The sequence below is a fragment of the Condylura cristata genome, unplaced genomic scaffold (assembly GCF_000260355.1).
Source record: "Condylura cristata isolate star-nosed mole 26May11 unplaced genomic scaffold, ConCri1.0 scaffold00040, whole genome shotgun sequence".
NCBI classification, from domain to species: Eukaryota; Metazoa; Chordata; class Mammalia; order Eulipotyphla; family Talpidae; genus Condylura; species Condylura cristata.
In genome coordinates this window covers 4,699,840-4,727,726 of record NW_004567141.1, presented here as the reverse complement: position 1 = coordinate 4,727,726, position 27,887 = coordinate 4,699,840, and the positions used below count along the sequence as shown (strand labels likewise).

At 36.1% G+C, this 27,887-nt stretch overlaps 1 protein-coding gene across 1 annotated transcript in view; it reads left to right on the top strand.

Moving 5' to 3' along the window:
- ASH1L (ash1 (absent, small, or homeotic)-like (Drosophila)) overlaps window positions 1-27,887 on the top strand; it is a 170,983-nt gene that overhangs the window by 75,895 nt on the left and 67,201 nt on the right. The window contains exons 5-6 of the mRNA XM_004693822.2: window positions 6,080-6,181; window positions 18,718-19,453. Of these exons, the coding sequence (XP_004693879.1) occupies window positions 6,080-6,181; window positions 18,718-19,453 (838 nt within the window). The remainder of the gene's footprint in view (window positions 1-6,079; window positions 6,182-18,717; window positions 19,454-27,887) is intronic.

Genomic DNA, 27,887 nt, shown 5'->3' with positions numbered 1-27,887 from the left:
AAAGAGTCAAAGGTTATATTCATATTTTCAATGGTGTGGGTCAAGTCTCAACTCTTCCCCAAACCCATATTTTTGAGGAACAACTATACTAACAGTATAAAACCAGTTTGATGCAAATAAAATTGTTTAATCTGTTAGCCATGAAATAGGTCTAGAAAGTTGAGTTTCTGACCTGAAACACTTATTTCCTTCCTGATTTTCAATATTTTTTGATTCATGTCTAACTGCACATGCTAAAATCTGTAACCTTATTTCAAAAATGGGGAAATGAGTAGCATATTTTGCATTTACGGGTTACAGATTATAAAAAAAAAGACAATACATTACTATGTTGACTGTTTTATACCCCAAGAATAAATTAAACTCGTCTTTTTTGGAAAAAATATATCCACTGGAAAGACAATGTTTGAAGCAGAGTATACTGGATTTTGTTTTGACTTTTGTTTGTTTTTTTTTAACTGAAGAATGTAGTATTTGATAAGAATTCTCTCATCTAACAATATCTATAGCATGTTGTAAGTTATAGCCATAAGTGAAGTGTGAACATGTGGAAATGAAATAAGAGCATTGACTGTGGTGGTTACTTCATTTATGGGAATTTCCAGAGGAATTCCATTTCAGTGAAGAATCTGATTTGGGACTTATGAGAAATAGCCTAATTAGAGAAAGAAAAACAGACTTTTTAGCTTAAAAATCACTAGCGCTGGCTCTGCATCATTTTCATAGTGCATTTAATTGGTGAGCCAGATGAAATGTATTGCTTTCAGTAAATGTATTTCCCACAATTGGAAACAGCTGTTTTTATCCTGGAACCAGCTTTTATCTCAGCATTAAGCTTGTTCAAAAGAAGCGTCATGGGCTTTATGAGCTGTGAACCGTAGTAAGGGATTTGGAACTTGAAACTGAGAACAAAAGTGCTTGACCAGAGGTTTACAAATAGTTTGGTGTTTTGTGTTCATACTCTTTTACTCTGGTATCCATTTTTACTACAACCAGTTTTGATTCACATTTCTATCATCTGTGAACTGACTTCTCCATGGTATCATTCTAGATCTAGCATACTATATTTACTGGCACGGGAGATACCATGATCACCAAATCTAGTATACCAAACCTGTTTTTCTGTAATTTTAGAAATAATCAGCCTTCTTATTCAGACTGTTCAAGCTATTAGGTTTTTAGTGTTAAACTCTTAACATAGTGTGACCAAAATTTATGCCATATTTAATGTAACAAACTATATTAAATTACATTTAGTTAAACTAAAATGCACGTTTTGTTCAGCTGTTGGTTTTATTCACTGTGTTATATTAATTTATATTAGATAATATTTTTTAGCATAGAATGCTTAGGGCCTGAATGAAATAGGTTTGATCTTTATTCCGCTATTTTCTTCTTGGTGACTTTTTCCCCTTCTCCCACAGACAATATTATCAGTGGGATTTACCTATTTTTTTGCTGATATTTTTGCTGATTTGATTCTGCCCTCACACCCAGGCATCTTTATATGTGTTTCTTTTTCTTTTTTTTTAATATTAGATTTTTATTGGTTCTTTCTATGATTTCAGATCTCTTGTGACAAATCAACTTCAAAACAGTTTCTTTCTTGGTCTCCACTCATTTTCGTGTATTATATAAAGGTTTCTGGATTCTTATCCCTTTGTAATTTAGTCATGTTCTTTTTGTTTTCTTAACTTACTGACATTTTTATCCATGATTTCATCTTACGGTTTTGCTATAAAAGTACCATCGTGACTCCTTTTTATTTAATTTGATAAATATATTTTCCCCAAACCTGTCTTTATATTTAAAAGCTCATATGATGCCCAAGATAATTCAGAGATCATGCAATCAAAACCACTTTCAAGGCTCTCACATTTCCAAGTTTATTTTTAATTCTTATTCTCCTTAATATATTATCCCATTTTAATATATTTCTTCTTTTTTTCTTTCCGTTTTCCTCTATGTCAGTCGGATGCTACCTTTTTGCACATGAAGACCTCTACTTTTCTGAAGAAAATTAATGTACATGTAGTGGTCACTATAGTTATACTGAAGTCCAATTTTAAGTTCTTTGGTGTGTGTATAATTTCTACTTCATTTATGTGTGTAGAATTTTCAACATTTCTGAAGCTCTAATTTGTAGGATGAGGCTCAATAGTATTGCTGTTGAGTAGTTTTAGGAATTGAGGTACTCCCATTTCTGTTTACTTCTGACATATTTAATTATTCTGCTTTATACTATGTTGAAATGAGATATAAAGGGGACGTCCTAATATCTGAAGTTATGTGTTGTCCATGTGTATTTGAGGAAGTATAAGGTTTTTGTAGGCCAGAATACATACAAATCTCTTGTCCTGTGAGCAGTGGAGAATCTTCAGGTATCCCTCCAGGCAGATCTAAAATTGCCATCTCTAAGACATAAACATCACATGCAGATAGCAACAAAGCAGTGAACTCCCTTAAGAAATAAACTTATTTCAAAGAGCCAAGCGGGGGGAGCAGAAATCTTAATTTTTCCCTTGGTATACAGCTCAACAGACAGACACCTCTGGTTCTTACTCATTTTGTATTATTGATGTAATTCAAGCATGATCCCAAACTTTATAGGAACTTTACCCAACCTTCAAGTTACCTTCCAGACTTGGAGGTACCAATTTCATTAGTACTTCTTAATTGGAGGTTTTTATCTTACTAGTAGTTCTTGGAAAATGTTTAATATTCTAAACTAATTCCAAGTTCCTAAATGTGCATAGGTCCCTGCCCTTATTTCATTTTTATCTTAAACATTAAGTTGTTGTCTATTCTTTAGGACATCACTAAGGATTTAGAACCTAAAAAGTCCATGATAAAATCAAAGAGCCTACTTAAATGTTGTGTGTTATATTTTACAATACATAGTAACCTTTTAATTTTTTCTATATTATCTAATTTTTGTGATTCACAACAACCATGTGAATTAAGAGTGCTTATTTAAACCAACACTGAACATTTACTTGCTTAAATATTATAGTTTTAATTTACATCATTATCAGGAATCTAACTCAGGATGCCTTACTCCGTACTCCAAAATGCATTGCATTTTGTTGTAGGTTTTGAAACAGGTAATTGTTCTCTTGAAATGTTACATGCTAATCTTTTTCTTCCCATCACCTAGGCATTATCTTGTTCTTCCCATCACCTATGGCAGTTATAATACAGTGTTTCTGGCAGTACTGGATATAGTGTTTCCAGATTTTATATGATTTCTGCTGTTAGGCTAGTTTTGTTTTTGAACATCTTTAACAGGTTTAACCTTTTGTGCTTGAGTTTATATCATCATTTTCCTGTCTTAAACTTGTTTGCTTTACATCATTAGGTTATGGGTATCCTCATCCTCTTACTGCTCCTATAAGCTCTGTTTTTAAATGAGATAAGAATCTACATCTGATGATTACCAAGCCCTATAGAGTCTTTTATCTCAGTGATAATTTCATTCCCCTTAAGTATGGAATACTGTTAAGAATAGCTCTACTCTTATGAATAGGGAATTCAAAAAGACCTTTAAAAATAAAAAATGAAACTCTTCATTCAGGAAGTTTTATTCCAGTCTAAATCCTAAGAATAGGCTGCTGGCCTCCATTACTTTCAGGAAATGAAAAATGGCTCAGAAGCTAAGTGAGCTAAGCCATCTCTCTCTCAATTGTTTCAGTTTCTCAGGAATTGCTGTACAATGCTGCCAATAACGGTCTCCGGGGATCTGACCCCCATTCCACCTCCCACTGCCTCTGCAGCTCCAGATGCCACCAAAAGAAGGAGCTTTGAAGAAAATGCCTGTACCCTCTTTTACCCTGAGGTGGGTGAGGCCAGGCAGGGTGATTCTCAGGATATCCTGATGATCAAAGGTATAGTTGAAGCCTTCATCAAGACTCTTCTTGAAGATGACCAAGAAATCTGGGGAACGTTACCAAATAGCTTAGTAACTGAAGACAAAGCTCAAGAATAACTAGGTGGTAGAAATGCGACCTGAAATACATTACATGATCACATATAGGACTCTAAATGAGCTACTTCAGGGCAGAGACTTTTCCTCTACCCACCTCCACAAGAGCTAACTTCCTACCAAACATATTTATTGTACTCAATAAATACTAGTTTATGACTGAGCGGAAGACTTTATAAAGTGCTCTCCACCCTCTTCTTTTCCCTACTACTTACTCTAAGATTGCCTATTCATCAGGAAAAAAGTGATGAAGGGAATTCTGTGCTATCTCAAGCTTCTTAGCCACTGTTGTCTCTGTCATGAATGTGTGTCTGAGTAGGAAGTATTTATCTGTCCAGTACATGAATTTTTAGTATTAACAATGTTACATCTTCACTGATGCCTGGGCTTTTACTTCTTAGACATTTTAATGTGGTATTCAGTTCTTTAATGGAAATCTTACTTTATCTGAACCACATTCTAGGGGGATTTATTGAGCTGTTGGTTTTTTAAATCCCTTTGTATCTGTTTTTAACATTCACCAGTAGTCTTGCTTCTTGATTAGATCTTACATCAGTCATCACTATTAATCAGAATACAGCCTTAGTTTCCCCAAAATCTAACTTGTTGCTCTTGTGTGGCAACACACAAGTCTTATAGCTCACCCTGAGCAGTGCTCAAAGAGTGTTCACAGTGATGTGACTTAAAAATACGTTAATTAGGAAAAAAAACTCGTGGTTTAATATTTCTCTTGAAAGGAAAAGACTAGAAACTTGGCTCCATTCAGTTCTTCTGTCCCCAAGTTGACTTAATCACTTCTTTATTAAGGAGTTAACTCATTTAGAGGCACATCTTAAAAAAAATCTCATCTTCAATTATTTGATTTCTTACATCTTTTCTCCATTTATAGGTAAGACATTTGTAATTTTTTTCAAGTGAACATTCCAGGGCACTACTAACTGTGACAAATGAAATAGACATTTAATACAGAGTCTCAACAGCTGGCTTTTTAGGTTATAAGAATCCAGTGTTAGAATCACATATATTTGGGCCCTCCCTGGTGGCGCAGAGGGTTAAAGCATGGCACTAGAAGCTGGTTGCAGCTGCTTCAGTGCTTGATCAGAGTTTGATCCCCGGCCTCAGAGGTGACCCATATGGCCACCCACCTCCTGCTCCCCTCAGCAGTGTATTTCCTTGATCTGCCTGTTCTGCTCCCTACTCTGTCTCTGGTGAATCCTCTCACCCCCCTGTACCTCTGGCCTATACCCCAGTTCTGTATGTATAAATAAATAAATCTTTAAAAAAAATCACATTTTATTCAGGAAAATAATCTTCCTGAATGACATACTCTTCTCTTGAGTAGCAGATGTGTGAAGTTGATCAATACTGATTTGGAATTTTGGTAAAAGTATGAGTCTGTTTAAAGGGAATTGAATTTCTTTGACTTGTGAGCTCTTATATAAACAAGAAGCCTCAAGTGTACTACCTTAAAGGAAGATTATTCTGTTCCATGAATAAATTAGTTACCAGTTCTTCCACAGTATGCTAGAGAGGAAAAGACCTTCATTAGTATGGATTAGGTAGGATGTGTGTATTTACGGTCTGATTCTTAATTTTCACCTGAGTCTGTTGAATGTTCAGATTGGACCTGGCTTTCTCACATAAATCATTCCTTATTAACTACATTGTTCCTTTTGTCAGTTTATATGATCAATTTGAATCAGTCAGGAACAGAATTAGATTTGATCTGAATTTGATGAAGATACCACTAGTGACGTATCAAAAATTAATTTTAATCTGTTTCATAATGCTAATACGTAAAAATTCAATTATTCTTCATACTTGCACAAAAACTAGTTTTCCCTCTGGTGATATATTTTATATACATATGTATATATATATATATATATATATAAAAGACCTATTAAATTATGTTGGCATTAATCTACATTATCTAGTGTGTTTTGTCCTATGCTTGACCTCTTGTCAGCTTAAAAGTCATATTACAGGGAATGGCAGTGGCAATCACTAAAATATTACCATTCTAACAAAGAATGGATTAACATTAATGTTAGATTTGGGTTTTCCTATGATTTCTATCTTTTTCTGTTTCTCCAGGTTCCCATCCAATCTCAGATAAGTCTTCCCAGCGACCATCAGAGAGCACAAACTGTAGTCCTACCCGAAAAAGGTCTTTATCTGAGAGTACTTCTTCAGTAGGTAAGTGTTATTTATTTTACCAGACTTGGAAGATAATTTCCCATCTGTTACTCATGAACAGATTTACAGTATAATACTGTAGATATACAGTAGACTTACAATACAAATTACAACTTATTTTAACTTAAAATATAATGCAAGAGACTTAGCTTCCTAGGCCAGAGCCTCTCCCAAAACCATGCTTTGCCAAATCCTCTGTTCAAGAAGCTTCTCCCTGGTGGCACAGGCATTAAGTCTCAGCACGATGAAGCTCTAGCCAGCCACTGCAGCATGAGTTTGAGTTCAATCTTGGCCAGGGAGCTGACCCACACAGCAAAACTCTCCTGTCTCATCCAATGCTTCTCTCAGCAGTGTATTTCAGTTAGTCTGGCTCTTCTGTTTTCTGTTCTTTCTCTGTAAATCAATCACCTGCTGCACCTCTGGCCTGTACCGCAGTTTCTGTATTTATAAATTTATGTTTTTTTGTTGTTGTTTTGTTTTTTAAAGAAGCATCCTAGCTTGATCCCTTTTTTGTATTTATTGGAATGGTTGCTGGTCTAGCACTCCATGTCTTTTGTCAGGCTCTGTTCAATCCAGATGTCAACTGGGAAAGAAAGAATAACCCAGAACCCTGGAACAGACTGAGTTGCAGTGATGGAGATAGGTTCTACTCTGTGAATGTAGATGACAGCAAACTGAAGAAAGAAGGTCCAGACTTCTAAATGAAATATTTTACTGTAAAGCTGCTTAAAATGAAGGTCTTCTAGGAGACTTTTGCACAATTTTCCACTTATCCAAGAAATACTTTTCTCTAAATATACTAAATCCTGTTTATGTACTTATGTGTTAGAATTTACACTGATTACTAAAGATCTGGAAAAATATATATTATAATAGTAATGAAAAATCAAAAGATCCTGTGGTACAAGCATTAGTAATAATGTACATTAAAGCAATATAATAGTCTTCCTCTTTTACTATTTATATCCATTTGGGTCTACCATAAGTTATAGTGATTTTGGTATAGTAGTTCAGAGGAAATGATTCAAAATAGCAGCTACAATAATAGACAAAATCAGATTTTTTAAAAAGTTGTGTTGTACAATAGGGGATTGTGGACTGAATTTTTATTTTAAGATTCATTTATTTATACACACAGAACTGGGATACAGGGCAGAGGTACAGAGACAGAGAGGATTCACTAGAGACAGAGTGGGGAACAGAGCAGGCAGATTGATGAGGGGAGCAGCAGGCGAGACAGGTCATGTGGATCACCTGGGCAGGGATCAAACTCGCACTGAAGTGGCTAAGCTCGCTTAGAGTGCCATGTCCTAACCCATTAAGCCACCAGGGAAGGCCTGGACTGGAGCGTTTTTATAAAGCAATTTATGAGATTGCTAGTAAAATTACTTATACAAGTTTTAAAATACAAAATCCTTATGTTATATTTTTTTATTACTATTTCCTGACAAAATACTTGGCTTTTTTTTTTTTTTTTAAGATTTATTTTATTTATACATGCAAGAACTGGGGCCTGGGATAGAGGTATGGGGAGTGAGCGGGTTCACCAGAGACAAAGTAGGGAACACAGTAGGCAGATCTACTGAAATACACCATGAAGGGGAGCAGCAGCAAGCAATATAGGAGGGGTCTGCAACGCCATGTGGGTCAGCTCTCTGGACAGGGATGGAACTGATGCCACAGTAGCTGATGATAACTTGATAGTGCTGAGACTTTAACTCCTTGTGCCCCCAGGGAGGCCCTATTTGTATATTTTAAATATATATAAACTCTTTATATGGTGTGACATACATGGGTGATTTAAATGTATGTTTTGATTTTTACAATTTCTTTTTACTGATAGTATATGTGTTCACAAAAAAAATACAGAATGATATATATCTTCTACCTTTATTGGGGACTGAAGAACAAAAACTTATTTTAATTTATCAATACAGGAGAGAGGGATTGGTAGGTCCATTCCAGCAGAGAGAGTAATATATGTAAAAAGGAGAATAGTGAGTTAGTAATTTATAAGAGCCATATGTATGGTTAAAAATAGTAAATATGAGGCTAGAAAAGTGGTTTGGGGCCAGTTACATAGAACCTTATTAACACTCAGAAGCCATTGAAAGTTTTAAACAAATGAGGGATGTGTCATTTTTCTTTTTTTTTTTTTTTTTTCCTAATCTGTATGTTTTCATTAGATTATTTGTGGCATCTGATCAGCAAATTTATTTTTTTTTAAAGATTGTATTTATTCATGCAAATGAGAACTGGGGTACAGGCTAGAGGTAAGGGAATAACAGGGTCCACCAGAGACAGTGGGGAGCACAATAGGCAGATGTACTGAAATACACTACTGAAGGGAGCAGTAGGCAAATCAGGAGAGGTCTCCTGCACCATGTGGATCGCTTCCCTGGCCAGGGATTGGACTTGCGTTGCAGTGGCTGTGGATAGCTTCATAGTGCTGTGCTTTAACCATTGCACCACCAGGGAAGGCCCTGATTAGCAAATTTAATTTCTTCATCTGTTCAAGGCCTTGCTGCCAAATTCCGTCGGTATGGTATTTGGTGAAGTTATGATTATCTTCAACTTATTTAAGATTTTTATTTTTTAGTAATACTGTTCTGCCAAACTTACAGTGGAATTCAAGCAACAATGGTAATAGTATCTCCCATAGTGCTTTGTTTTTCTATTATTTCAAGGAGACTTTCAGCTCTTTAATAATCAGTGACTAATTTAATACAAGTTGACCTACACAAGGGTAAACCCTTGAATTAATAAAATGGTCTTATGCTAAGAGAAACTATGGCATTAGATACTATTTCCTTTGCTTACACTAAAGCAAAACAAATATGGTTATTTCCTTATGAAAATCACATTCATTTCCTGGAGAGTTGACACACATTTTCTGTAAGACTACATAGTAAATATTGTTGTTATAGCAAACAGTAGCTTTATGGTAATACAAGGTTTCTCTTTTGGCAATATTCAAGCTAAGAATTGTTTTTATTTTCTTTTTAAGGTTTAATTATTTCTGCACACAAGAACTGGGGTACAGATCAGGTGTGGGGGCAGTGAGAGGATTTACCAGAGACACAGTGAGGAGCAGAACATGGAGACCTACTAAAATACACTGCAGTGGGGAACAGTGGGTGAGGGAGAAGAGGTCTGCTGTGCCATGTGGGTCACCTCCCTGGTTGGGAATTGAACTTGTGCTGCAGTGGCTGCGGATAACTTAATAGTGCTATGCTTTAACTAAAAACCAGGGTTTTTAGTTTTAAATGGTTAGATAGTATATATCATGTATCCTTAAAAGTCAAGAATATGGGCCTTCCGGGTGGAACGGCGGGTTAGAGCACAGCACTAAGAAGCTAAAACCACTTTGGCATAAGTTCAATCCCCGCCTTGGAGGTGACCCACATGGCACAGCAGACCTCTCTCCTTTCTCATCTGCTGTTCCCCTCCCCTCAGCAGTGTACTTCATTGATCTGCCTGTTCTGCTCCCTACTCTGTCTCTGGTGAATCCTCTCACTACCCCTGCACCTCTAACCTGTACCCCAGTTATGTATGCATAAATAAATAAATCTTTCCAAAAAAGAAAAAAGTCGAGAATATTTGCTACATAGTCTTACAGGAAATGTGTGCCAACTCTCCAGGAAATGAATGCGATTTTATAAGGAAATAACTACATTTGTTTTGCTTTGGTATAAACAAAGGAAATAGTATCTAAAACCATAGTTTTTCTTAGCATAAGACCATTTTATTAATTCAAGTAAATACTTAATATAAACTTTAATATTGAAGTTTACCATGTATACTTAGTATACAAATGTGGATTAGATAGGATTCCTGTTCCTTTAGTATTTAGAAATATTCACCATTAAAAGGCATGTTAAATTCTATAACAGACCATAGTGTAAAATGTTATGACACATAGAGAAACCTAAGCAGTAATCTCTGAAATGACTAAGACATCTCGGAAGAGGTGAAACCTATACTACTATAATTTGGGTAAACAAAATAAAGCATAAGAATGTCTAAAGAAAGACACAGAACCTTAAAGGAGAGTTGTATTTTGGGGGATATATTACTTGATACTAGTGTTGTCTAAGATGCAATATTTAGCTTCGTAGTGTGGTGCTTTAACCCGCTGCACCACCAGGGAGGGCCAAAGATGCAATATTTAAGTGTGATTGGAAATGAAACTGTAAAAATAACTACTGGCGCTGTCCCTGGTTGCGCAATAGGTTAAAGCACCGCATTGTGAAGCTCTCCAGAGCCACTGCAGCACAAGTTAGATCCCCAGCCAGGGAGCTGACCCACATGGCATGGCAGACCTCTTCGACCTACCCGCTGTTACCATAGGCAGTGTACTTTTGTGAGTCTGCCTGTTCTGCTCCCTACCCTGTGTCTGGTGAATCATCTCACCCACCACACCTTTGGCCTATACCCCAGTTATGTAGGCATAGATAAATAAATCCTTTTTAAAAATAACAGCTGGACTGTATTATATACGGTATGTTTTTCCATTTAAGATTTTTTTTTAAAGATTTATTTATTTGTGCATACAGAACTGGGGTACAGGTCAGAGGCTCAGGGGCGGTGAGAGGCTTCACCAGAGACAGAGTGGGGAGCAGAACAGGCAGAGTGACGAAGTACACTGCTGAGGGAAGCAGCGGGCGGGTCAGGAGAGGTCTGGCTCGCCATGTGGTCTCCTCCGGGGCAGGCGGCAGGCGGGGATCGAACTCATGCGGAAGTGGCTTCAGATTCTCAGTGCTGTGCTTTAACCCGCTGCGCCACCAGGGAGGGCCTCCATTTAAGATTTTTTTATAGATATGTTTGGTATCAACTAAGGGATTTTGACCAGGAAGATAAATATTATGTAATATATTATGTCAAGCAAAATAGGCTAAATTTTGTAGTACTAAAAAAAAATCTTAAACTTTCAGTGACTTAAAGACTTATTTCTCTTCTGTGACCATCTTGGTTCTGTTCCATGTTTATTATCTCTATGACTGTCTACAGATCAGCATGTATCTAGAATGTTGCTTTTATGGTAAGAGGCTAAGGGGTCATAGTAAAACACTTAAAATTTCTGCTTACAAGTAAAATTTGTTGCTTCTCAAATTTTACTGCAAATGCAAGCCACATGTTTAAATTCAGGTATAGGAAGTGTAGTCCCATCAAGGGATGGGGAGCAAGTAATGTACTACACTGGCACTTTAGAAAGTGCTACATCGTAACAGTTATATTTGAACTGTCTTTTGGCTATTGAGATAAAATGTTGGGTAATCATTTGGAAGTGTAGTGGTTTATAGTTGGAGAGATCTCTGAACATATGTCATGGAGATATAGATCTAGATATATTGATTTTTTTTTAATATTTATGTATACACAACTGGGGTACAGGCCAGTGGTGCAAGGGCGGTGAGAGGACTCACCAGAGACATAGTGCGGAGCAGAACAGGCAGATCTACCAAGTACATTGGTGAGGGGAGCAGTGGGTGGGTCAGGAGAGGTCTGCTATGCCATGTGGGTCACTTCTGGGGCAGGAATTGAACTCATGCTGAAGTGGCTTTAGCTTCTTAGTGCTGTATTTTAACCCGCTGTGCTACCAGGGAAGGCCTGGATATATTGATTTTTAAGATATATATCAAATTGGATCTGACAGTGAATAAAATTTCCTGGGGAGAAATTATGCATTGAAAAGACAGTATGGGTGGAGATTTCAAAAACAGTTGAATTTGAATTTGGAAAAAAAAAAAAAGTGTAAGAAAGTATTTTCAATGAATGACAAAGTTTTTATTTATTTATTTTTAAAGACTTATTTATTCATGCATACAGAATTGGTTACAGGCCGGAGGTATGGGGTGGTGAGGGGATTCACTAAAGACAGAGTGGAGGGCAGAACAGGCAAATGGACTGAAGTACAGTGCTGAGGGACTCAGCATGTGAGACAGGAGAGTCTGCTGCACCATATGGGTCACTGCACTGGCCTGCAATCTAACTAATATCCTAGTCACTGTGGAAAACTTCACAGTGCTGTGCTTTAACCGCTGCACCACCATGGAGGGCCCAATGACAAAGTTTTTAAATGTATGGCTTTTTTTTTTTAAAGATTTATTTATGCTTACAGAACTGGGGTACAGGCCAGAGTTGTAATGGGTGAGAGGATTCACCAGAGACAGTGGGGAGCAGAACAGGCAGACTGACAAAGTATACTACTGAGGGAAGCAGCGGGCAGGTCAGAAGAGGTCTGCCACGCCATGTGGGTCAGCTCCCTGGCCGGGGATTGAACTCGTGCTATGGTGGCTTCAGAGAGCTTCATTATGCGGTGCTTTAACCCGTTGTACCACCAATGAGAGCCCTTAAATGTATGGGGATTTTGTTTGTTTATTTATTTATTTATTTTTACATATTCTTCATTTTGTGCATTTTTCCATCTAATTTTAATCCCTATGGTCCTCCCATCACCAGTTCACCTGTGTGCCATCATCACAGTCCAGTGTACTCTTACCACCCCAGTTCTGAGCCCATTCCACCTCCCACCCCTATAAAATGTCTCTGGTTTGTATTTGTTCATTGTTTTTTTATTCTATTACATTTGTTAGTCTCTTTTTTTTTTTTTTTTCACTGATACCTTATCTTCCTGCTATGAGTGAAACCATCCAGTACTTTTCTTTCTCTTTCTGCCTTATTTCACTAAGCATGATCCCTTCCAGGTCCATCCATGTTGCTTGTTGCTGCAAAAGGCAGGAGTTATATCTTTTTTGATTGCTGAGTAATTAAATGTATTTTTTAATAGATTAATCAAAGGCCTAGTTACTGAAACCTCTTAAGCAGATGTAATGAAGAGATTAAAAAAGATTTGGACAGTTTTCAGATGTTTGGAAAACAATTTTTTTTTTTTAAGATTTATTTATTTGTGCATCCAGAACTGGGGTACAGGCCAGAGATGCGGAGGGTGAGAGGATTCACCAGAGACAGAGTGGGGAGCAGAACAGGCAGATCGACGAAGTACACTGCTGAGGGGAGCAGCGGGCGGGTCAGGAGAGGTCTGCCACGCCATGTGGTCACCTCCAGGGCAGGCGGGAATCGAACTCATGCTGCAGTGGCTTTAGCTTCTCAGTGCTGTGCTTTAACCCACTGCGCCACCAAGGAGGGCCAAAATACACTCAATTTTTTAAAAGATTGCTGAACTTTGAAATAATAGAAAACTGAAACTTTCAGAAAGGTTTTTCAACAGAAATAAGAACATTAGAGGTGCTTGGCATCTGTTTGATTCCTGGTGGCATAGAGTCTCATTATTAGAAACATATTGAGATATGAGACAAATGAGAAAACAAATCACCCCTCATCCTGTCCAAGCAAATGTAAAATTATTCACATTCAGAGTAAACTAAGTTGTATTTTGAATTGTCACTTTAAGTTTGATCTTAGATGCACTGATATTCTCATTTAAGCAATAATGAATGCTAGCCTTTATTAGACAACTGTACATACAGAATAATCTTACAACCTTGGGATAGTCAAAGCCTTCTTAAATAGGATAAGAGCACAGACTATATAGCAGGAATCAAAAGATACATGGACTTAAACAAAATTTAAAACTTGCACTTAAAGATAATTGATGAAAAGAAAAAGATATTAAAGTATTATAAGAAAAAATTTATTACTGTGATGAGGGTTAAAACTATACTTACTGTTGTGATTATTTGCAATATATACAAATATCAAATTTTATTCTGTGTACCTGAAACGAATGTTATATGTTAATTATATATATCAATAGAAGAAAATAAAAACACAGACCACAGAGTCAAGTACCCAATAAATGTAATAGAATAAAAAAAAGTAATAGAATCTCCTCAAAAAATTGCATATTAACTACTAAAAAGTACTTGAAAATGTGCTCAAGTCAGGAAAAGCAAATTTAATCTATATCATTTTATACCCAGTAGACTGATAATACCAAATTTTGTTGAGTATGTATAACATCTTAAACTTTCTTTCATTGCTGATGGTACTGTAAAATGGTATACTTGCTTTGTAAGAGTTTATGTGTTTAACATACTCTTAATACAGCATAGTATTTATAGTCTAAGGTATTGACACAGGAAAAATAAAAAAGAAACACATAAAGTGTTATATACACAGATTTATAGTAGCTTTATTCTCTATTGCCAGATAATGGAAATACACATGCACAGGTAAATATATAAACAAATTGTGGTATATTCATACCATTTGACATTAAAATAGAATCTGTAAATACGAACAGAAAAAAAAGGAATACAAAAAGAATGAATCTTAAATGTGATGTATAAAAAACAAGATAACAATAGAGTAAATAACTATTATGGAAGCATATGAGTGGTTTTCTCCCCTAGAGCTATGTTTGATTGGCAGATGATGTTTAGTGGGTCACATGGGAATTTAAGATGATAAAAATGTTCTATATCTTGGTGATGATGGTCGTTTCATGGTAAATTTGTCAAAACCCATAAAAATGTATTCATAAAAAGTGAGTAGTCTGAGCCCTCTCTAGTGCAGTAGATTAAAGCACAGCACTAAGAAGCAAAGCCACTTCTGCATGAGTTTGATCCCCGCCTGCCCTGGAGGTGATCCAGATGGTGTGGCAGACCTCTCCTGACCCGCCCGCTGCTCCCCTCAGCAGTGTACTTCGTCACTCTGCCTGTTCTGCTCCCCACTGTGTCTCTAGTGAAGCCTCTCACTGACCATGCACCTCTGGTCTGTACCCCAGTTTTGTATGCACAAATAAATAAATCTTTAAAAAAAAAATGTGCATAGTCTTACATAATATTTTACCTCAATAAATTTAAAAATAAGTAAGTTATTACATCTAAAACATAGTGTATCATTTCCTAGATAAGCCGGAGTATCAAGACAAATTGGCAGGGTGAAACTTGGGAAGACCAAAACAATTTAGAAAGTAGGTAATGAAGTAGCCCTAGATGAGTGGCTGAGGAATGAAATTTCCTGCTTCATATAGCAGTATACCTGCTATATGATTATGTTTTAAATTTATACTCAGGAATTAAGTAAATTTTGTGACTGAAAACAGTTGTTGAAGAGAAAAGTGAAACAAAAAAGTAATTTTCAACATTTTGAGCCTAGGATTCATTATGTCCTAATCATTGGAGAGACAAAGTGTATTTGTTGAATAACATCTGAGTTTTTATGAACCATATATTTAAAAATTACATATATTAAGCCACTTATTTAAAGTGAAGTATGTGCTAGAAAAGAAGGAGGGCATTGGTAATTCTTAAAAGGATGTATGTTGGCAGAGTGGAATTAGGTCAGGGAAGTTCTCCTTAAAGAAGTGATATCTTCACTTACAAATCACTTATAAAGCATAAGCAGTGATTAAGCATAAATTAAGACAAGTTTATGAGCAAACAGTGTTCCAAGCTAAGTTAAGTTTTTTTTACCTGGTGTAAAGAAAGAACAAGCCATGTTGAAGATCATTATTAAAAAGGCGGATCTGAGATAGAAGGCTAGTATTACATAAACCTGGAGGAAAAGTGATATTTTCAAAAAGTTTTATGTAATTAATAAACTTTTTAAGAGCATAAACAGAAATTGATGCCAGATATAATTTGTGGTTTTTTTTTTTTTAAGATCGCTCCAGCTGATGGGAAACAAGAGTATACAGAGAAAGAACAATGATCTAGTTATCTAATTCTATCTAGTTCATAATAACAGACTACCTTAGGCTTATTAATGTCAAAGATCATTTATCTTTATTATCTCAAATTTCCGGGTGTCATCTAAACAGCTCACCATAATCTCTTCTGTAGTTGTAACCAGAGGGTGTGGCAGGGCTTGCATGGTCTCAGAGGCTTCCTCTTTCACTTGTGTTTGATAGTTGATGCTGGTTGTTAAGTGTGACCTTAGGCATTTCTATTGGGCAGCATGCCACTATGTTGCCCAGACTTGGAATGTGAAAACCGGTTTTCTACTAGCAAGTGTCCTGAGAGATAACCCAAGTAGAAGCTGTTTTACCTTTTCTACCCTAATGTCGAATGTCACCACTTTGTTAAATTCATCAAATTATTTTTGCTAGAAGCCGTTCAAAGGAGGGCAGCATATATGCAGAGAGGAAGGGGACTAGATACTGCTAATTAATAGAAGTATCAAAAGATTTGGGTACATTTTTTTTTCGTAAAGATTTATTTATGCATACAGAACTGGGGTACAGACCAGAGGTGCAGGGGTGGTGAAAGAATTCACCGGAGACAGAGTGGGGAGCAGAACAGGCAGATCAATGAAGTACACTGTTGAGGGGAGCAACGGGCAGGCCAGGAGAGGTCTGCCACACCATGTGGTCACCTCTGGGATGGGGATTGAACTCATGTGGAAGTGGCTTTAGCTTCTTAGTGCTGTGCCACTGCATCACCAGGGACGGCCTGGGTACATGTTTTAATAGCTCTCCAACAGTAATGCTTATTGCATTCAGGCAGGGACATAAATTGAGCTTGATTGTGAGTGACTGTAATAGGAAAAAGAAAAATACATAGATACAAAATAAACTAACATAAAACAAAATTTTATGGTTTGTTGTGGGGAGTCTAAAGGAGAAATAACAAAGTTCCAGAGTATATAATAATTAATGTTGTCTTTATGGTATCATTCACTGAAATAGGAATCCTGGAGGAGGAACAGAATTGAAGGAGGAAATAAGTTATTTGTGATTATGACTGGAGAAGTCTATGAAGCATGCAGAACTAGAGTTTGAAGAAAGTTCTAAGAAATAGAAGTTGAAATAATCAGGATATGGTTTGTAGTTGAGTGGATTGCCAAAAAGAGCGTAGAATTGAAATAAGAATTGGACTAGAGAGTCTTGAGAAGCTATGGCATTTACACATTACAGAAAAGGGGGCACTCTCTGGCTATGCAATGTGTTAAAAACACAGCACTATGATGCTTGAACTCCACCCCCAGCCAGGGACGTGATCCACATGGTGTGGCGGATCTCTTATGTCTTGCCAGCTGCTCCCCTCAGCAGTATATTTCAGTACTTTTCTGCCTGTTCTGCTCCCTACTCTGTCTCTGGTGAATCCTCTTCCCCCCCCCACACACACACTTCAGGCCCATACTCCAGTTCTGTATGCATAAATAAATAAAAATCTTTAAAAAAAAAAAAGAAATTACAAAAAAGGGAGGGTTTGGTTTTCAATTTGGTTTTTTTTTTTTTTAAAGATTTATTTATTTATGCATACATACAGGTATGTATGGGTACAGGCCAGAGATGCAGAGAGTGAGAGAATTTACCAGGGACAGAGTGGGGAGCAGAATAGGCAGATCAACGAAGTACACTGCTGAGGGGAGCAGCCAGTGGGTCAGGAGAGGTCTGCCACGCCCTGTGGATCTCCGGGGAAGGCAGGGATTGAACTCATGTGGAAGTGACTTAAGCTTCTTTTACAGTGCATTAACCTGCTGTGCCACCAGGGAGGGCCCAGTTTGGTTATTTTTGATAAAGTTGGAGATGAGTATGTATTTCTTGATGGTAATTGAGATGGTGAGAATAAATATGTTCCAGTAGAAATATTTTCTATAAAAGGTAAAAAATAAATACTGGGAATTAAGGACCACACAGTTAAATTAATGGAGTCATGAGTAATTGGAAGGTAATGAAAATATATTATGGTAGAAACAATGGAAGCAGAATTTTAATTAGTAGTGATATAAAATTAGCTAGATTTTAAAAACTTGAAAATACTGAATTTAAACATGACTACTGGATATTATTTAAAGAAAATTATTAGTAATTTGAGAAAAATTCCATTGTAGTCTGATGAGATTGGAAGTTGGAATGCTTGAGGCTTATCAAAGGAATATCTGAAGTCTTACATTAAAGCCATGTGGATAATAATTCCATTAATTAACATTTGAAAAGTATGATCCTTGATCACTGCTGGTAAATTAGGTATCTTAAGAAGTCATCTGTCACGATATGATTTTTGTAATATTTAAAACTAACATAGCTTGCTAGAGAGAATTGAGTGTTACCCATATTAATTACAATCTTAAAAGGTTGCTAGTGGTCTTTGGGCCACTAAGAAAATAGTATTTATCTAAAAGCACTTATTTTTTAATCTTAACCCAGCACACATTCTTTCTATTTATTATTTTAATTTTAAAGCTTTTCGCAAGAAGTTTTCTGTTCTTTTGCACTTGTCTTAATTAAAAATAGCTAGCCAATATTTAACTACTAAGCCCCTTAACTGGACTTGCATTTTTAGAAAAATAAACTATCTCTGTTCCTCATTTCAGAGAGTAAGAATTGGTGTTGATACTGTATTTTAATATATATATTACTGGGAAAATGTGTGCCAATTTTAGTTATCTTGATTACTACAATGTACCTTAGTCAGAAGAGTAAAATGTGAACTTGCCTAGAAGAGCAAATATATTTGGTAGTATGATACTTAGTCTTGCTGTGAAAGATTCTTTGTCTTTAGTGTAAGAATATTTTTGTTAATTGTGTCAATTTTTATCTATATGTGATTTGTCATATTGTTTAGTGAATGGAGTTCCCTCTCGAAGTCCAAGATTGGTTGCTTCTGGGGATGAGTCTGTGGATAGTCTGCTGCAGCGGATAGTGCAACATGAGGACCAAGAACCCCTGGAGAAAAATATTGATGTTGTGATTGCTTCTGCCTCTGTGCCACCTTCCTCCAGTCCTGGCCATAGCCACATCAAAGAGCGAACCCTGGGAAAACCAGACAGCCTTTTAGTGCCTGCAATCCCCAGTGACTCTTGTAGTAATAGTATCTCACTCCTTTCTGAAAAGTTGCCAAGCAGCTGTTCCCCCCATCATATCAAGAGAAGTGTAGTAGAAGCTATGCAGCGCCAAGCTCGGAGAATGTGCAATTATGACAAAATTTTGGCCACCAAGAAAAACCTGGACCATGTCAATAAAATTTTAAAAGCCAAAAAACTTCAAAGACAGGCCAGGACAGGAAATAACTTTGTGAAACGCAGACCAGGTCGACCTCGGAAATGTCCCCTCCAGGCTGTTGTATCAATGCAAGCATTCCAGGCTGCCCAGCTTGTCAGCTCAGAATTGAATGAAAGCGAAGAAGGAACAGCACTGCACCTTGGTTCTGATACAGTTACAGATGTCATTGAGGCAGTTGTTCAGAGTGTAAACTTGAATCCAGAACATAAAAAGGGGTTGAAGAGGAAGAGTTGGCTACTGGAAGAACAGGCCAAGAAAAAGCAGAAACCATTCCCAGAAGAACAAGAGAATACTAAAAGGTACTAATATCTGTTTAACATTTTATATGAGTAGAGGAAACTAGCTATTTACAAAATACTATATTTTGATTTTCAGTTAACCTTACACTCTGTTCCTATGATCTCATTTCTTCTCAAATCCTGTTCTTCCTCCTTGTGTAAGGCTGCTAACAATATATTGTGTATCCTCTGATACCTTTTCTTATTTTCAAGTATGTACATATGCAAAGCTGTTGTTTTATTTAAGTTGTAATATACTGTACTTAATTTCATAACAACTTTTTGGTGTCTTTAAAAATCTTGACATTGGTATGTATACTCTGTTCCATGCTAAGATTTTTACACTGTATTTATTTTCCTTTAGTGAACTGCTTATGTATGATTTTGATATTTAATTTTGGATAGGTAGCAGTTTATTTTTGGATAGGTAGTGTTTATAGCCAATCATTTTGATATTGATTATAGCCAATCATTTTGATATTTAATTTTGGATAGGTAGCAGTTTAATTTTGGATAGGTAGTGTTTATAGCCAATCATTTTATCAAGGTTGCAGATATGTGAATATGACGATTTTTATATTCTAAGTAGTTTGTATAACTTAACTTTTACACTGGATTTAGTAGTTTTTTTGTTGAAAGACAGATTTAATTTTAAAAAACTGATTTAGTATTTTGGGTATTTTTAAGTGGTGATTTTACCGCTATTTATAGATTACTTTCTCTTTTCCCTCCTTTTATTTTTGAACTGGTATCTTTTTTTTTTTTTTAAAGATTTATTTATTTATTCGTACAGAACTGGGGTACAGGCCAGAGATGCGGAGGGTGAGAGCATTCACCAGAGACAGAGTGGTGTACAGAACAGGCAGATCTACAAAGCGAAGTACACTGCTGAGGGGAGCAGCAGGCGGGTCAGGAGAGGTCTGCTGCGCCATGTGGATCTCCTCTGGGGCAGGCGGGAATCGAACTCATGCGGAAGTGGTTTAAGCTTCGTTGTACTGTGCTTTAACCCGCTGCGCCACCAGGGTGGGCCCCATCTTTTTTTTTTTTTTTTTTTTTTTAAAGATTTTATTTATTTATGGATACAGAACTGGGGTACAGGCCAGAGGTGCAGGGATGGTGAGAGGCTTCACCACACACAGAGCAGGGAGCAGAATAGGTAGATAGATGAAGTACAGTAGATAGATGAAGTACACTGCTGAGGGGAGCACCCGTGGGCCAGGAGAGGTCTGCCACGACCCGGGCAGGCAGGGATCGAACTCATGCGGAAGTGGCTTTAGCTTCTTAGTGCAGTGCTTTAACCCGCTGTGCCACCAGGGAGGGCCTGAAATGGTATCTTTTATATACTGTATTCTTATATATCTCTGGATCTTGGAGGTCTTTGACCTTTTTTTTTTTTTTTTTTAAATACCTCTTTGCATCAGTATTTTTGGTTTTGGTGCATTGCCTTTTAATTACTAATACTTTAAAATACTATAAAGAAATGATTTCTGCCTTTACCATGCTAAGAAAGTGACAGTGTGCCATCTTGATCATTAACCTTAGGCAGGATCACCTTATAAATGTGCTTCACCAAAAATGCTTTACTTGAAATAAAGTAAATTCGGGCCTCCCTGGGGTGAACGGGGTTAATCAAGTCTCAGTACTATGAAGCATTTTTCAGCCACTGCAAGCAGGAGTTCTGTCCCCAGCCAGGGAACTGACCTACATGGCATAGCAGACCTCTCCTGTCTCACCTGCTGCGCCCTTCTGTAGGATATTTCATAGATCTGCCTGTTCTGCTCCCCACTCTGTCTTTGGTGAATCCTTTCACCTTCCTGCACCTCTGGCCTATACCCCACTTCTTGTTTGCATAAATAACTGAATCTTAAAATAATAAAGCAAATTCTAGCATAGTCAGCAATATTAAACATTTATTTTACACAAAATCATATTCAAGATTTTGTGCAAAAAGACTGGACACGGTGAGTTCTTTTTTTTCTTTTGAACTTTCAGTTTTTGTTCTTTTTTTGCCTTTAATTTTTAATTGAGGTAATATTGGGGTATCCCCATAAGATATTACTGTGGTAGTATATTAACCAGGAGCTCACCCATATTCTATCACCATAAACCATTGTGTTTTCATCCCTCTTTGTTCTTGGTATTTCAGTTCTGTAATCAGCTATCAAGGGTTAGTTTTCCAGCTTGTCTTTATCGGTCTTAAGTTAGTTATTTTATATTCCACATATTAGTGATACCATCCAGCATCTGTCTTTCTCCTCACTTATTTCAATTAGCATTATCCTTTCATGTTCCATCTATGTTGCTACAAATGGAATGAGTTTCTCTTTTGATCAACATCATCTTGAGCCACTCATCTATTCTTAGGAATTTAACACTGTTTCTATAGTTTAGCTGTAGTAAACAGTGCTTCAATAAATATTGGAGTACAGATTTCCTTTCAAATTAGAGTTTTTGGATAGATCCAAGGAATGGAATTACTGTATTGAGTGGCAATCCATGCTTAATGTTTTGGGACACCTCTATACTCCTTTCCATAGTGGCTGGCCAACCTTATTTCCAACAGCAGTATAAGAAGGTTCCACTTTTCTCCACATTCTCACCAGAACTTGCTGTTTTTGGGCTTTCTGATATGATCCTTTCTCACATGTGTGAGATTGTATCTCATGGTGATCTTGATTTGCATTTCTCTAGTAATAAGTGGTTGTGAACATTTTTGGTAATGCCGTCTTTGGAGGGGTGCCTCTTTTGCCAATTTTTAAATTGGGTTTGTCTTTTAAAAAAAAAAAAGATTATTTATGCATACAAGAGCTTGGGTGTAGGCCAGAGGTACAAGAGATGAAAGGATCCACCAGAAACAGAGTGGGAAGCAGAACAGGCAGATCGACAAAGTACATAGCTGAGGGGAACAGTAGGCGAGAATGGAGAGGTCTGCTGCACTGTGTAGGTCAGCTTCCTGGCTAGGGTTAGAATTCGTACTTCAGTAGCTGCCAATAGCTTCGTAATGCTGAGATTGAATCCCTTGCACCACCAGAGAGGTCCTATTTGTTTTGTTTTTGTGGGATTTTATGAGCTTTTTCTATATCCTTGATAGCAGTCAAACATACAGTATGTATTTTCTCCCATTCAATAAGTTGTCTTTTTTAGTGTTAGTTTCTTTAGCTGCACAGGAGCTTTTTAGTTTGATATGTAGTCCCAGCTGTTTATGTTCTCTTTTATTTTCCTTATTGTTGGTGACAAATCCCTAAAGGCAACACTAAAGCATATGTCATGAAATATTTTGCCTATGCTTTTGTCTATGTATTTTATGGTTTCAGGTTTTACATCCATGCCTTTGATCTGTTATGAGTTGATTTTCATGTATGAAAATTTTGCTATCAGCTGTCCAGTTTTCCCAGCACCATTTACTGAAGAGATGTTTTTGGCTCCTTTGTCATGGATTATCTGTCTGTATTTGTGTGGGTTTATTTCTGGGCTTTCAATTCTATAATTCCATTGGTCTCTGTGTATTTGTTTTGTTACCAGGCTGCTTTTATTATTGTAGCTTTAGGTCTAGAAATGGAATACCTCCATTCTCTTTATTTGTCAAGATGCTTTTAATATTTGGGGTCTTTCTGATTCCATGTGAATTTCAGTAGTAGTTTCTCCAGTTCTCTGAAATATGCAGTTGAGATTTTTACTGGGATTGAAATTGTGTTGAATCTGTATATATTTTTTTAAGATTTATTTATGCATACAAAACTGGGGTACAGGCCAGAGGCACGGGGGCAGTGAGAGGATTCACCAGCAACAGAGTGGAAAGCAGAACAGGCAGATTCACTAAAACACATTGCTGAGGGGAACAGGGAGTGGGTCAAGACAGGTCTGCTGTACCATGTGGGTCATCTCCCTGGGTGGGGATCAAACTCATGCTGAAGTGCTGCGGCTAGCTTTGTAGTGCTGCACTTTAACCTGTTGTGCCACAAGGATGGGCCCATTCTTCTACTCTTCAAGCTCATTGTTTGTGTATAGGAAGGCAACTGACATGTGTGTGCTGATTTTATGTCCTGCTACTTTGTTAAACTGATTGTTTCAATTAATTTGAGGGTTCTCTATATTATTAGATCATCTGCAAATAATGATGGCTTTCTTTCCCAATTTGTATTCCTTTTATATCTTTCTCTTATTTAACTGCTCTGGCTAGAACTTCCAATATTATGATGAACAGCAGTGTGAGAATGAACATTAAAACAAAAGAATAAGCCCCAAAATGGTAGAGAGGACATAAAACTTACATATTAAATTAGTGTAATAAAGTTAGGAATGATAAAATCATTGAAGGCCATAGCTCCTTGAAAATTATAGAAACTTTTCTACAAAACTAACCAATAAAGGAAATAGTTAGGAATTAAAAAATAATAGGCTACCTATGAGAGCTTAAAAAGGGACTAGAAGAATTTTATGCACAAAAATTGGAAAACTCAGTTGAAATGTATATATTCCTAGTGAAAACCTCGAGAAAAAATAAACTGAATGCTTCTGTTATGTAAGAAAAATGATAAAACCAGATAGTTTAAAAGAAAGTTCTGCCATACTTTAAGGGAAAAAATCATCCTAGTTCCATTAAAATACTTTAGAGATTATAAAAGGAACAGGGAGGGGAATACAAACATAGAAAATACATATATACATGTTAAAACGTGTGTTGTTGCATTTTGCTGTAATTATATAGTATCCCATTTTTATAATACGGTTTTTCCATATTACTATTAGATTATTTCCATTTTGAGGTTATTATCCCATATTGCAGCTTTTAATGTGTCTCAGATGTCTATTGAACATTATGGGTACTAATTTCTTTGCTTCTATGCCTAAGGATGGAATAGCTGAATAAAGCAATGAATTTGCCCCAAGACTTAACTTCAAACAATAGAATATTAAGTTAATATGGAACTGAGTTTTAAAAAAAAATCTAGGCATGAGTATAATATACAGCTATATTTTAGCTGTATATTCAATAAAGCAGAATGGTATTCAGTAAATTGTGCCCCAGGGTTTGATGGTCAACAGGAGTGGGAACGAAATTGAATTGTCTTACCCAGTTGATAAAAGATAATTCTCACCTGATTAAACACATAAGTGTGGGAAGCAAAACTTTATACTTTCAAAGGTTAATATGAAGGAATATAACTTTATGAGCTTGTTGACAGACTTTTCATAAATGACATCAAAAGTAGTATCTATAGAGGTAAAAATTCTATTCATGAATGGCATCATGAGAAATGCTGGAGCCTATAAACTTGGAGAGGAAATTTATACACAGATCATTTTATGCCTTTTTGGTATCCAGAGTATATATCTACAGCAAAAGAAAATATTACAAAGCAACCCGATATAATATAGCAACTTCCTCCTTTTTAACTTAGAAAAACTCTTGCTTCTAAGGTATAGCAGAAAACGTTTTACAGAAAGATAGGTAGCAAGATTGGTTATAATATATAGAAACTGGGAATACCCCAAATTGTTAGTAAAAGTGCTAAGTGTATTGTAGTTTTCGAACATGTTTCAATAGTATGCTATTAAAAGTTAATGAATTAAATAATAATGGATAAATCTTAGAAACATAATAGTTAAAAGAAGTAAGTCCCTATGAACGATGCACTAGCTGTTTGGGTTTTTTTTTTTTTTTTTAAGATTTATTTATTATGCATACCAGAACTGGGGTATAGGCTAGAGGTGCAGGGGTGAGAGGACTCATCAGAGACAGAGTGGGGAGCAGAACAGACAGCCCTATGGAAATATATTGCTGAGGGGAGAAGTGGGCGGGTCAGGAGAGTTCCACCATGCCATGTGGGTCACCTCCCTAGCTGGGGATTGAACTCATGCTACAAATAGCCTCATAGTACTGCTTTGCAACCCCTTAGGCCACTAGGGAGGACTCTGTTACTGTTTCTATAAATCTAAACAGATTAGAATTTTGCAAAATATTGTGTTGATGTAGATAAATAAATTTAAATAAAAACAACCCATATTTTAGAATGCCTTCTCTCTCCTCTCCCCTTTCCTGAAAATTTCTGTCTTGACAGCACTAGGGAGTAGGCTTGGAAAACATGGTTGCCTAGTGCTAGGTGTTAGAACCATAAGAATAAAAAATTGACCATGAATGGAGAGTATGAGTCCTGATGAGATGTCAAAAATCTGAGTAGGATGTGAAAGATGCTCTTGTATAGAGAATACTAAGACCAAAAAAGGTTAGGTCTTAGTATCCATCCCATACTTCCTTAATAGGAAGTTTTTTGATTCTGTGAGTAGGTGTTTGCATTTCTTATAAACTATAAAGGTGATTCTGATGTACCTGGGCTGTGGACAGCACTTGGAGAAACATGGCTCTTGGAGAATTTTTGCATTTTCAGGATAAGTGGGAAAGCAGAAAACATGAAGCAAATATGAGATCGTTTAAAGAAGTTGAAATTAATTTGACATAAATAACAGTAAAAGATAAATTATTATTTAATAACACCATGACCAAATATTTGTTTAACATTTGAAAATCAAGCAATGTAATCCATCAAATCAATAGGGTAAATAAGAAATACTAAAGAAACTACCTTGATATAATAAAGGTCATATATGAGATATATACCTAATATCAGTGATGAAAGGAATGAAACAAGAGTATTTACTTTTCTCACTTCTATATAGCAGTGGGATTTATAGCCACAAGAGGACAAGAAAAAGAAGTAAAAGACATCCAAGTTGTGAAGGAAAAATAAAGCTAGCTATTGCAGATACCTTGATTTTACATATTAAATAAAATAGTAAAGACTTTGCATCCAAGAAAGGGGGGAAGGGTAAAGTTGCTAAGCAATTTTGACAAAGTTGAGAAAATCACTATACTAAACTCAGTTGTTTTTTGCTACATTAACATTTTCAAAATGGAAATTAGGAGGACAATTGACAATACTGTCAATTCCATTGACAATAGCTTGAAAAAGAATAAAGCACTGAAGAATAAACAAATTTGTTTACTGAAAAGTACAAAATGTTGAACAAAGTTTAAAGAGACCTAAATTAATGGAAAGATATGGATTGGATTGGGAGATTTAATACTTAATATACCATTACTACGCAAAGCAATCCATATGTTCAGTGTAATCAGTATCATAATTCCAGTGCCATATTTTGCAGAAATAGAAAATCCATCTTAAAATTTGTAAAGAATCTCATAGAACCCAAAATAAAACCATCTCAAAAAAGGAACAAAGTTTTAGAAGGCTCACATGTTTAGGTTTTTTTCTTTTTCTCTCCTTTTTGCACTGGCTAGAGTCTTTACTAGAATACAAAATATACGTGATATGAACAGACATTTGCCTATACTCTGATAGTAGAAAAAAGGTATTCAGGCTTTTACTAATAAGAATGAGACACAAAGAAAATGTAGGAAATTCCATGTCATTGCATAGGTCCCAAGCTATCCCATCAATTTGATGTGTTGGTTTTGTGTGTGTGTGGTTTGTTTTTTGTTTTGTGTGGGGGTTTTTTTGGTATATAATTTCTAGGGTTTTTAGTTATAAAGTGTTTATTCCATCTTTACCTAGAACTAGAATCACCTTAATATTTAAAGATGTTTTTGATTGATTTATAATTCTATTTTTGACAGGTTTTCCAAAGTCCCCCCTTATAGCATTTTTAGATGTAATTTCATACCTTCTGTACTTGCAGTGTTTTTTCAGTCATGGAATCTTATTTTTGTACTCAGGCTTATAATGTGTATTTTTTCTTTAATTTTCTTATCAAGAATTTTTAGCATGCTTGTTATGATATCTGTGCCTTAATTACCTTTGCTTCTTGGGATTCTTGAATTTATACTTCTTTTCAAATTTGGGGGATTTTTCACGTTTACTCTAAATTATTGTTTTATTAGGGTTGCTTAACATTGTGTAGGTTGCATAATATGTCTGAATTTTGTTCTTTTCCAAGTGTTTTATTTTGGTAAGCAGTGAATCAGCTTGAATTCTTTTGAAGGTTGTTTTTAAGCTTTATTAAAGCTGACCTTTATTCCAGGATGGTTAAGCCATCTACCCTCTGAAATCTGTATTGAATGCTCACGCTTGATAAATGCCTTTCCACCCTCCCCAGTAGAATCTGAATATCTACTAGCTTATGTGAGTTATGAGAATTGTTCAGTTTTTATAATACTGTGATAGTTCTTTGTCCAGCTTTACACAATTTTATTATGTACATACACAGCTTAGTATATTTAGCAGAGTACAAGAAGAGATACCTTTCCAGACTTCTGGATTTTTTTCTTTTTTTTCTTCATAGCATTTTCTACTCTGGTACTCAAGAATTCCAGCTACCTCAGCTTCTCCATATGCTGAGCTCGCTCTTCTCAACTTCTTAGGTTATCCAAATTCTTTACTTTGATTCTATCTCCTCTTCTCAACTTCTTAGGTTATCCAAATTCTTTACTTTGATT